The sequence below is a fragment of the Pistacia vera genome, unplaced genomic scaffold, assembly GCF_008641045.1.
Source record: "Pistacia vera cultivar Batoury unplaced genomic scaffold, PisVer_v2 Contig122, whole genome shotgun sequence".
Lineage (NCBI taxonomy): Eukaryota > Viridiplantae > Streptophyta > Magnoliopsida > Sapindales > Anacardiaceae > Pistacia > Pistacia vera.
This window is the reverse complement of record NW_022195271.1, coordinates 18,978-31,561: the sequence shown is the minus strand read 5'-3', so window position 1 is coordinate 31,561 and position 12,584 is coordinate 18,978. Positions and strand designations below refer to the sequence as shown.

At 36.1% G+C, this 12,584-nt stretch overlaps 1 protein-coding gene and 1 pseudogene across 1 annotated transcript; both read right to left on the bottom strand.

The window, feature by feature from the left end:
- Nucleotides 1–4,098: 4,098 nt before the first annotated feature.
- On the bottom strand, nucleotides 4,099–7,961 carry LOC116115370 (zinc finger BED domain-containing protein RICESLEEPER 1-like). Its single transcript, XM_031401531.1, has 2 exons — nucleotides 7,895–7,961; nucleotides 4,099–6,174 (listed from the first exon to the last, which is right to left on the bottom strand). The coding sequence occupies exon 2, from the start codon at nucleotides 6,163–6,165 to the stop codon at nucleotides 4,951–4,953; it is 1,215 nt and encodes a 404-aa protein (XP_031257391.1). The 5' UTR covers nucleotides 6,166–6,174; nucleotides 7,895–7,961; the 3' UTR covers nucleotides 4,099–4,950.
- A 2,734-nt stretch (nucleotides 7,962–10,695) lies between these two features.
- Nucleotides 10,696–11,649, bottom strand: LOC116114696 (annotated as a pseudogene).
- Nucleotides 11,650–12,584: the final 935 nt, after the last annotated feature.

The following is a 12,584-nucleotide window of genomic DNA, read 5'->3' as shown; positions in this document are numbered from 1 at the left end:
ACCTGATTTGGTGAAGCCCCTGGGTCTTGGTTGAACTGGTCGGGCTAGGCCAGTTTTAAAACCTTGCTTCTTGTAAAACATTCATCTTTGTCAATCTAATAGTGTTGAGAAATGTTGAGTCGGCTTTAAGATGTAACTATTATTATCTTTTATCTATCATCGGTGGATTAACAAAAATAAACGGTGTTTAAAATTAAATTAAAACTTGAAGTCACAGTATCCAAACCCTAATTTAGTATATGGCATTTTAAATTGCAAACATTTTACTTAGTGGGATCAATGTCTCCATCTACCAAAATAAAAAGGAAAATCTTGTTCGGAATATGAAATGTGGCAATGGAATATTTTAGTTTTACAGCCTTAGAGTTAGATATAGATACTTGTTACCATCCATATGGACTTGTTACCATCCATATGGACCACTCTTTTTATTAGTCCCCCAGGACCAATAATATTGGGTTGCAGCATAGCCAAACTCTGTTTTAGCATCAACTTAGCCCTTGGGTTCGTAAATTACCTTAAATACGCATGAGATATCAATTACGAATCATTTCTTGATCCGCAGAAAACTTTGTGATACTGATGTTTACACCTACCCATGCTGTGATTCTCTGAAAAAAATATATAGAAATTGCAACCAAATAGAATTAACCCGATGCTAATGATAAAATAATTTAGATTAATTAAAAGGTGAGAAGCATTATACGTATTGGAAACCCAACTTAAATTAACTTAGTTTGTGCTTTCTTATATAGGGAAAGGCTCTTTCATTTCAAACTCTCAAGAGTACAACGATTTTCTATTCGTATAATTACCAATTTATTATGTGAAATCAACTCATTTCAATCGATTTTTTGTATTGATTCTAATTTGCCTTTAGTCTCACTTACTACATAGGCTCTACATTTCATTAAACAGCTTATTCTCTTGTCTTTAATATTGATGATAGAACATTACTTTAACACTCTTATTCTTGCATTCCAATATCCCCCCTGCCTTTTTCCAGTACTAATTTTGAATGATCTTCTAGAAAAAAAAAGGGTTTAATTACAGTAATTATGGTCTTTTTCATAAATTATGATCAGAATGACCTCCGTCAACATATATTTGATGAGGTATTCATGTAGATTCAATATTATGTAAATAATGATTGTTGTTATGTGGATGATTACCAAATCACTTAGAAATAGAAATTTGGAGTATAGTCTTACTCTATCATCAAAATTAAGCAAAAGTGTTTAATTAAACTCCTCCCTTAACTGTGAATTAATGTGTATATTAATTTAATTCATTAAGATTCTTAATTTCTTTGTAGGTGTTATTGGGGGAGGGTCTCCTCTCATGTTCTTCTTCTGACTTTTAGATATTTTAATATGGAGAACAATTAAAATGAGTAAACCATTTTGCTAATTTGATAATGGGATCAATCACTAACCGTACCATTTCCTTTCTCTAATATACAAAATAAAAACTATTTCAATACTTGTCCTTCCTTTCCAAGAAACTTTTCATTTCTTAATTAAACTATACTTATAAAGAAACCTCCTAAACAACTCCCTACACTTAACAATCAACTCAAACTAAGGCTTTGTACCTTCAATTTTTTGTTTTTGTTATCTGTGAACTCATGGGAATATACAAGTCTACCATTAATTCAAAGTCGTATAGCAAATTTAAATTATACGAGTGTTCTCTTGTCGGTTTATTTGGATATATAGTATGTAGGCACGAACATATGAGGGAGTATCTGAACCCAGAAAATAATACTACAGTAGTTAAAATTAATAATGTACTAATTAAATCTTCCTCTCGCATCATTCTCAATGTCCCCACACTGATACTACAACTCTCAGTTCGATTATTGCTTAAGTAGAGAGCTGTAGGCCAAAATATCCGTTAACACTACTTGTTTTGCTTTTAATTAAGAATGTAATTGAAATGAAGGAAGTCTTAAAAATAAATGTATAACTGAGGTAGGGTTATGGATAACGCGGTTTGAGTGGAGAGCCACCAGACAACATCAACATGCTTGTCTCATCTCTAATCAAATTAGTGTATAATGTAAATGAGCTCCATTCTCATAGAGTGACTACACTATACAACGGTCTTTTTCTGGTCGTCTAAACTTATTTACTGTCCATTAAAGCTTCAGCTCAGAGTCCCATTCTCATTCTTTAAACTCACACTCACTGTGCCCAAACTTTCCCTTTTCGTCCCTAAAGGAAAATTCTTGTTTCTTCAAGTAATTGATTGAGGACCAAAATGCTGTCGGATATATATATATATATATTAGAAATTAATTAATGATGGGGCTGAGCTGATGATTACTCTATTTAAGTCCCCATCAACCAACAATGTCTTATCTCATGTATTAATATAAAACGCTAATTAGTCAAATGTACCATGAGAATTAGTTGCGTCAAAAATGGCCAAGAACATATAAATTACACATTCAGTGGTTTTCTTTAGAGGTAAAAAACATTAAGCATGGTAATGGATTGCAATGTCAACTTTTTGGTAGTGATAAGACAACTCGTGCCAATAGGACAGAGGAAAAGAAGTTTGTTCCCCGGATTTATGCTAAAATCACATTTTAACTATTTCTTTTTTCTTTTTCTTTTTTTATCTCCTTACTCAAAACTAAAATACACATGAATACGATTAATTTTGAATTATTAAAACTTCCTTAATTTATAGCATAAATCTCCTCTTCTGATTATCGTATATTTAGTAATTACAGCAGAATTAATGTATCAAAGTGGCCAATATTAAAATATAAATATACTATGTATAAGATTTCTTATAAATATTTGTATACAAAGTGATATAGTAAAAAGAATAGAAGAGTGAATATAATAATTTGATTTTTGTATTCACTCTTTTGTTAATTTTCTGTCACATCACTTTATATATAAATTTTTGTAAGATTTTTTTTTGTACACGATATTTATTGTAAAATATATATTAAATTTAAAAGTAAAGAGCGTATAAAATTAATCATACGCAGAATAGTAAGGAAGGAGTTAGATGTGATCTACTTCGAGACAAGCAAAAATAAAGTTGTAAAACAATAAGAAGGTAAAAAAAAGGTGAAAAAGGGAATGATTTGCCGAAATAGGATCAAGTGTGATGGCAACAAAGTTGAAAAAAGTAACATTATGAAGAAGAGAAAGGGAAAACATCATTATCCCAAATCTCTATGTAGATATGCAAGTTGTGGTGAAAAACAAAAGCAGGAATTAGCATATATATATATATATATACGATCTGGCGTTTCTAGGTGGAGTGGAAAGTAAATTCATATAATGAAGAAAATGAGAATTTTAAACATTCATTTTCAAGTATAGTACGAGAAATTAATAAGGAGAGAAGGGAAGGGACCACAGCTAGGTGCAAGCTGCAAGAAGATGCTTAAAAATGGATGATGAATGGAGGGTATGGAAAGATGCCAATATTTAATGCATTACCTAATACCATAAATGCCAACATAAAATGTCACCATCCAATCCACCCACATAACAAAATTAATTTCATTGTTTTGTGTTAAAAATTAATCTAAATCCAACTCGAATCAGGCAAATTTAAGGCTAGATTAACAAATGACTATAGAGAATATTTATATTTGTACAATTTCACAATGGTTTCTTTCATTATTTTAGTTATGATGTGATTTTTAATTATTTTTTTAAATTTGCATATATCATTATTACGCTTCCAGAAAGGCTATTAGTCGTGAATAATCTTTCTCTCAATTATGTATAATTTATTTGGTCCTTTTCAATATGACTCCGTCGTTTTATTCGAGCATGCCATGTTTATCATGCTTAGCTTAATTTTGAAAATTGTGCAATAAGTCAAATTCAAGTCATAAGATTTAACTATTATCTCCAACCAAGGATGGTATTGTTGTCTCCATATAAATACGATGCCTCTTCAATTTATACTTGTATTAATTTAAATACGACATATAATTTTAGCTTTGCCGCTATATATTGTAATGCCACGCACACCATTGAACCAACATTAAATTTGCGGCGGCCTTACTTTATATAGATTGTAGCTGGGCTTCACATCTGAAAGTCGAATAGATGATTTTGCAAAATGATACAAGAAAAGAGTCTATAAACAACCTAGAAAACTACAGGAAACTAATAAAAGAAGGAAGATCACCTTGCACTTTCACTCCCTCATCCAATCTTGAGAACACATCAAAGCTTGAACAAGAGTTGGGCGCAGTGAACTTCGATCATGGTCCAGCACTCTCTTTCCAATGTTGAATGCAGAGTCATATTCAACTTTTGACATGGGGATTCCCAAAATATTGCGTGCCATCATTGATAGGATTGGATACCTTGGAGTATGAACTTTCCACCAATTTAATACATTGAAATCAACATTACGTGGAAAGAGAGGTTCTTCCAAGTACTTGTCCAGATCTGATTTGGACCCTTGAGTCTGAGAAGTTTCATTCAGGTATTTGTCAAACCCCATTAGTTTGTCCCTTGAATCCTTTCCAGAACTAGCCAAAGTGCCAGAGCTACCACTTACTTGCCAAGCCAGACCTTGGTCAAGTGAAGCTAATGGAGAGCCAATAGAATGTTCATTGTATAGCGTCTTAATACACTCAAAAACATCATCTATCAGCTCTGAAGCACTATTACCATATAATAGCGGATAGTAATATTCCATCAACTTCATCTTGAATCGAGGATCTAACATGGCTGCAACTGCTAAACCCAAGTTGCATTTATCCCAGTACTCATCAAATTTGCTTCTCATTTTCATTGCCAAAGAACTAAGAAATTCATCAGGATTCTTGCACCATTCAATCAACTGCAGATGTATATCACAAATCTCAGGAAAATATATATTTGCAGTCAGATACTTGCTCTTTGTGAAAACATTAGTAACTTCAACGAAGAGCTTCAAGCAGCCAATAATGGCACTCACTCACTCCCACTCTAAATCAGATGGACACATTCTGTAGTCTGGTTCATATTCTTGCAGACGAAAAAACACGTCCCTGCACTCTGATGCATCTTTAAGCATTGAATACGTAGAGTTCCATTGTGATGGATTATCAACACACAAGCACTTAGGACTCTCAACTCCAATTTCTAGAGCCACTTCATTGAATTTTGCTAGTGTTGACTGAGAACTTTTGACATATCGGATGCTTTCCCTAATCTTGTAAGTCACCTCGCAGAGTGCTTCCAGAGCGTCTTGAACCATCAGACTGACAACATTTGGCGCACAGCGAACGTCAAACAATTGGCCATTTAAATAGAGGAATCTGTTCTGAGACAGCCTATCTTTAATTCTATAGACCATGTTGTCACTGCTAGCCCCACTATCAAATGTCACTGCAAATAACTTACGATCTATATCCCAATCCATTAGACAAGTCATTATAACATCTGAACTCACATCTTCTGTATGAGAAGGATCAGTCATAATGAAATTCAAAGTCTTCTTTTTCAATTGCCAATCTTCATCAATAAAGTGTGCTGTCAAACACAAGTACTCAGAATCACCTGTAGTAGCCCACCCATCAGCACTGATGCTGATTTTGCCAGGTAATTTATCCAACACTTCATACACTTTTTGTTTCTCTTTAGCATAGATTTCCATACAGTCAGCCTCAACTCTGTTACATGTCACAAGTTCAAAAAGTGGCTGTAGATTCTTAACAAATATCCTGAATCCAACATGCTCAACCATAGCCAAAGGATAGCCATGTAGGATGATCATGCGGGCAAGATCATATCGACTTCGCCTTTGATCAAAATTATTATTCACAATGTTAACCGTGTCTTCTTTCATTGGCTCTTGCTCATATTTAATATTCCCAAGGTTAATTACTTCATCCTTTTTCTGTTCCTGATCCATAGTCACAAGGGCAAGGGTTCCTTCTTTTTTCTTTCCCTTTGCTGGAAAATAAAGACCCAAGCCATGGTTAGATATGCCATGATTAGATCTTCTCTGACACCTAATTAAGTGGTTCCTCAAATGTGACGTTCCACTAGTACTAGATCCACTAAGTTTCTTTTTGCAATGCCTACAGACAGCCAAACAGGTGTCACCCTTTTTCACCCGATCAAAGTCATTCCACACAACAGATTTTAATCTGCTGGAATTGACAATGACTGCATCTGACATATCCATAGCATCAACCTGATATTTAACAATGTGCATAAAAAACAAATGAAATCCATTATTTAACAAAATAAAAACCTGGTAATCATGGAATTAATATAACATTCATTAAGAGTTAAAAAGGCTGCAATGCGTAAAGAATGCCAAAAACAGTTAAGCAGCAATGCGTAAAGAATGCCAAAAACAGTCATGAAGAAAAATAATTTCAGAAAAAAAAATTAGAATAAGAATGTTAAGTACAGTTTCTGGTATATGCATAAAATTTAAATATATTTATAACTCACTGCAAGAAACAAGCCTAATTTTTCCTTTACTTTTGGTTTTCATTTTGGGGGTCAGGGTAAGAGAGATAAATATTATAAGGATGATTAAGAAGTCTTCACGCATATTCTAAGATAGTTGTCAACAGGTAAATGTAACTACGTAAGCTTATTCAACAGCTAAACAACAATATGTCATCTCAGGATTATTTAGGAGCAAACACAGCTAGTTGAAAGCTTTGTGCTGAGCAAAATCACATAGTTTTCCTTATGAAATGGTCCATGATGAAACATAATACCCTATTCGATTAAAGCCTCTGGTCTGTCACAAAGGTTTTATTAGAGGCAAATTTCCACAAATAATGCCAATCATTCTTTACAATTTCACAGCCCCACTGCTACTGGCAGAAAGAGATTACTGATAATCTATAAGAATTAAATATCCACCAAAAGAGTACAAACTCTATTTGATGGAATGCTGAAGACAGAACCAACTAGAAGATCTCAGTAGATCTGTGGATCACATGTCATCTTCCACATTAGGCAAACTCAGAAATATTCTGTGATTTTTCAATCCTCTATGTCAGAGCTCCTTTCATGTACTTTGATCTCTAAAATTTCTTTTTCCATCACATTTTCTTTTTACTACTTTCACAAGTACCCAATGCATTCCTAAAGCTCTTTGAAATATATGCATCTTAGATATATTTTCTATTTATTTTCTTCGTCAAACACTACACACAAACATGGTGAGTTCAAGTGCATCTGAAAGAAAAAAAATGATATGTACTTAACACATCTATACAAGTTTCAAGAATAATACCTCCAAAATGGGAACTACTAATAGCAACAACTAAATAAGTTTGCAACAAACAAATTAAAAGGTCCCTTCTCTGTTTAGTCTTAAAAGTAGAAACAAGAAGGCTTATTATAGCCGTGATTTTTTTTTTCTAGTGGACAGAATGCCCCTCTAATTTCAAGCTTCGTATAATTTATATAGCAAATATTATTCAGAACTGTTTTCAGTTCATATCTAACTCGAGCCAACTTTTCCTCTCTTATTAGAATTGCAATCCTGCATAACAACTAACAAGAATACTAGATGTCTCACACATCTGAGTAAGCTAACATATAAACATTACTGAATGACGCATCAATGCTTGCTAACGCATGAAGTGAAGACCAAACCCATTCAATACAGACATTACTATCAGTAGGCTTCAAAGGTTTAGAGCTGAATTCAATAGTTCGCTAGAAACTAGTACCCTGATACCGTGTGGTCATTGGGTGGGTTCGGTTAGGGTTTTGCAAGGTAGGTTCAATTTGTAGGTCATCATGCACAATTTCGGTTTTTGTGGCTTGAGATGTGTGTGAATGTGAGTGAGAAGACAGATTTTCATGAGATTGAGATGAATTAGGGGAAGAAGAGGAAGAATTCATTTCTCGAAAATTAGAAGTAGAAGAAATGGGGCAGTTACCTGAGGATGAAGCGGAAATGGTGTTGCCTCCCGTTGTCGCTGGTGGTTGCTCCGGCAAAGACGGCACAACGATAGGTGACCCTGTTGCCGCAGACGAGGGAGAAGACAATGGGGGCTGTGGCTCGACCGAATGAAGATGGGGATAGGTTTGGGTTTCATCGAACAGGACGTGCCTTTGACATATAGAGTTTTTGGGTTTTTGGGCCAAGGCATTTGCAAGCATTCTGGGTTGAGGAATAGCCCATGAAGAGAGAAGGGGTAGCTTTGGGCCAGAGCTTATTGGGTCCGTTTGTTTTGGGTGTGTTTGGTTTATTATTTTGGATAGAATTTTGGGGATAGTATTGGATAGTTGGATAGGGGAGTATTACGAGATAAAATTTAAAAATTTATGAAAAAGCTCCCAAGGTTTGCTAATTTAATAAACACCCCAATATATTAAAATATTGTAAAATAACAAAAACACCCCTACCACTTGCAGTGCCAGATTCCGGCCACCACCGTTGGAATCTGGCCGAAAAATTGGATAATCACACATACTAGTTGGATCTGGAGGGTATTCGTTTGATATGGCCTTTTCCGGCCATATCCATCACGGATCTGGCCGGAAAAGGCCAGATGTAAGGCCGAATGTGGCCTTCGACGGTCGAAAAAGGCCAACTTTGGCCGTCAGCGATGGCCAAAGATATGACCGTTGTTGTCTGTCAACGATGGTCATTTCTTTGGCCGTCACTGACAGCCAGATCCACCACGAATCTGGCCGGAAAAGGCCAGATCTGGCCATTACCAGCCATTTTCGGTGGTCGTGTGACTGTTGTGACAGATTCCGGCTACCACTGGCGGTGGTTGCCGAAATCTGGCAAGTATTGGTGGGTGGAGGTGTTTTTGTTAGTTTTTAAACTTTTTTCTGGGGGGGTATTTATGAAATTAATAAACTTATAGGGTCTAAAAGTAATTAAAAAAATAGACTGATATTTTGGGAATAACGTGCCAAACAATATTTGAAGAATAAGATTGGGAATATGGATAAAAGCAATAAGCCAAACGCACCCAAATTATTTTGGATAGGATTTTGGGAATAATATTGGGTAGTTGAATAGGGGAGTATTACGAGGTAAAATTTAAAAATTTATAAAAAACCCCCTAGGTTTGCTAATTTAACTAAACACCCTAATATATAAATTTTTTATAAAATGACAAAAACACCCTCACCACCGGCAATTCCAAATTCCGGCCACCACCGTCGGAATCTGGCCGAAAAATTGCGTAACGACACATACCGGTCAGGTATGGCGTGGATATGGCCGAAAAAGGCCAGATCTACGACCAGATGTGGCTGTTGACGGCCACAAAAGTCTGTCTTTGGCCATCGCTGACGGCCAAATCTGGCCTTGGCCGACCAGATCCACTGTGGATTTGGTCGGAAAAGGCCAGATCAGTGAATTACTGGCCAGTTCCGATCGTGGTATAGGCCGTTGTGACAGATTCTGGCTACCACCGACGGTGGTTACCGGAATCTGGCAAGTATGGGTCGGTGGGGGTGTTTTTGTTAAATTTTAAACTTTTTTTCTGGGGGTATTTAATGAAATTAATAAACTTAAGGGGTGTAAAAGTAATTAAAAAATATAGTAATATTTCTCAAATAATGTGTCAAACAATATTTGGGGAATAAGATTGGGAATATGGGTAAAAATATGGAACCAAACGCACCCATTGGTATTGTATGGCTTGGTGAGGGGAAAACACAAGCATCCGAATTTTTTGAGTTTGAGATAATTTGGTGGTTGATGAAATAATATCTCAAAAGGTGATTTGTTATTTAGGAGGGGTGTTGGCTGGCGATTTATAAGGTATGTTGCCGTGGAAAAAGCATGAGGCCAATATTTTAATGGTAGAGACGCATCATGTAAAAGAGTAAGGCCTGTTTCCACTAAATGACGATGATAACGCTCGGATACACCATTTTGCTGTGGTGTGTGAGGAAAGATTGTATAATGACTTATGCCTGGAAAAATATTTTTTTAAAGCAACAAATTCACCGCCATTATCGGAGTAAAGGCTCTTGATTTTGGATTGAAATCTGTTTTCAACAAGATTTTTAAATTGAGGAAATATTGTGCTGACTACAGATTTTGTTGCCACTGGATAAAACCAAATGTATTTTGTGAAATGATCAACCAAAATCAAGTAGTATCGTGAACCATCAATGTCAATTGTATTTGAGGGACCCCAAACATCAATGTAAATTAAATTTAGGGGTGCATGACTTTGAAGACTATTTAGCCTAAATGGTTGCTTGTGTGCTTTATTAATAGAACAAGAGGTGCAAACATGAGAATCATGCACTTCTTTTATTATTGGAAGGGAAAAATTCTTAACAAGATGATGAACAATTTTATTAGAGGGATGTCCTAGACGTTTGTGCCACCCATCTATTGACGTCCGTTCATGCACGTTTGCAACCATTTTTGAATAAGCTTTTACCAATGATTCCGGGAGAGTGTAGACACCATTTGCACACGCACCTTTGAGTATAACCGCCCCCGTGGTTCGATCCTTAACAAGAAAAAACAAGGGATGAAATTCAACAAGCACATTATTTTGTGATGTAAAATAATGCACAGAAATGAGATATTTACGTATGTTAGGAACACAAAAGGTATCATTTAAATGAAAGGTGCGCATGGGTGATTTGAGAACCAGTGAACCAATGTGTGAAACATGCAAACCTGAACCGTCACCGATGACAACTTCATCAGTGCCATCATATTCTGAATGCACTGATAAATTTTCCAAATCACCAGTTATGTTGTGTGAAGCTCCGGAATCAATAAGCCATTTAGCGTCCTTTGCCGATGAAGTTGCAGCATAGTTTGCAATTGATTCCGGTTTTCTTTTTGGCCTCCAGATGGGTGATAAGAGCCCGAATTGAAGTTTGCCTTTGAAGCCCCAACATTTCGACTAGACCCATTTTTTAAGAAACCCTTGGAGTTTTGGCCACCGGAGGAGGACCCAGATCTATGATTGGAGTAATTTGCCGACGCCACCAGTTGTTAAGTGGTGGATTTAAGCCGTCGGAGGTACGCATCATGGCTAAGAAGAAGATCATGAAGCTCCTCGAACGATAATGGCTTCTCCCTTGCACGAATCAATGTAGCGATTTCGCGAAAATCGCTTCCTAGTCCATTAAGGATATACAGAGTTAAATCATCCTCTAAAATAGGGTGATCAATAAGGGAAATTTCGTCGGCAAGGACCTTTACAGTTTGCAGGTATTCTTGAACCGTTTGATTTCCTTTTTGGATCATTGTAAGCTTCTCCTTGAGTTGCATGGCCCGGGTACGAGATTTGCTTGCATACATAGTATGCAGTTTATGCCATGCTTCTTTGGACGTTTTGGCAGTGGAAATGAATGGAGTGACTGTGGGTGTTGTGGATGCCAAAATGGCACTGAGGATAAGCTTATCTTGTCTTATCCAGTGGGTTTTTTGTGGATTGGTGATGAAGGGATTAGTCGGAGGAGGGCATGGTTTATCACCAGTGACATAATCAAGTAGATTATATCCAATGAGGAGAGCTTGGAACTGGGCACGCCATTGAGGGAATGTTGAGGGTGTGAGTTTTTTGTTTATTTGAGCAGTAACGTTGAGTGCAATGAGGGGAATATCTATGGAAAGTGGTGGCGTGGAGATCGGATTGTGGGTGTTTTCAAAGGTGGGGATTGAGTTCTTGTGGGAGGGTAACTCTCCTGATTCCATGATGAAGTTTGAGAATTCTCACAATTGTATTACTGCTCAACTTTCAGAATTTTACACACTCCAGTTACAGTCGTATATCATAGAATAAATACAAATTTTCAAAAGCTATTCTAAGTAAGAATCCTAGAATAAATGCTAGCTGTTACAGAGAAATAAATGCAATATTTGATTGTTGTCACACCCTTGATTTTAGGCTAAGAATCTGTTTCCACTTTCTCTGCTTGATCTGAGGGATTTGCTTGATTTTTGGTTGCTTCCGTTATAGCCCCATGTTTATGCTAGTTATACAAATTAACTTAGTAAAATGAAAAAAAAAATTAGTGGTTGAATTTAACATATCTAGGAGGCTGTGCATATAAAGTCACCAAGTTCATCACTAACACCTAACTGAACAAAATAGTTCATGTAAACCAAATTAACATAGTTAAGATAGTTTGCCCTAAGTTTAAGCGAAATATTTTCAACATAACATGCCATATATTCAACACAATGTGATAATATGAAAGAAAAAAATTCATTCAAGAAACAGTACACTAAACAGAGACATGTAAATCATAAAAATGAACTCGTAAATCTATATTATGTAATTTAATGCTCCTTCGAGTTAGGCAAGTCCCAACCCAGAACCATGTTCTCCGTTACCCAGCCATGATAGTAATATGTAGCAAGCATATCGGGTACGGGTCAACCCGGGAATGAGAGGCACCGAAGAACATGGATGGAACTTAGGGTTTCCTGTCAGCTACTAAATATGGTCGGTTAAGACCCGATAGACCCAGTCGACATTGTATGGGTTACATCCGATCGGGTTAGACGACCGATTCAAGACTCGGTGGGTCTCGGATCGGAAACTTAAAAAGGAGACGTTGAACCCTTTTGTTAACAAAAAGGGTTTTGGAATTGGACACATAGAATAAAAAATTAAGAGTCAAGAA

Coding starts and splice junctions, on each gene's coding strand:
- LOC116115370 (XM_031401531.1), bottom strand. CDS start 6,165: ATGGATATGTCAGATGCAGTCATTGTCAATTCCAGCAGATTAAAATCT.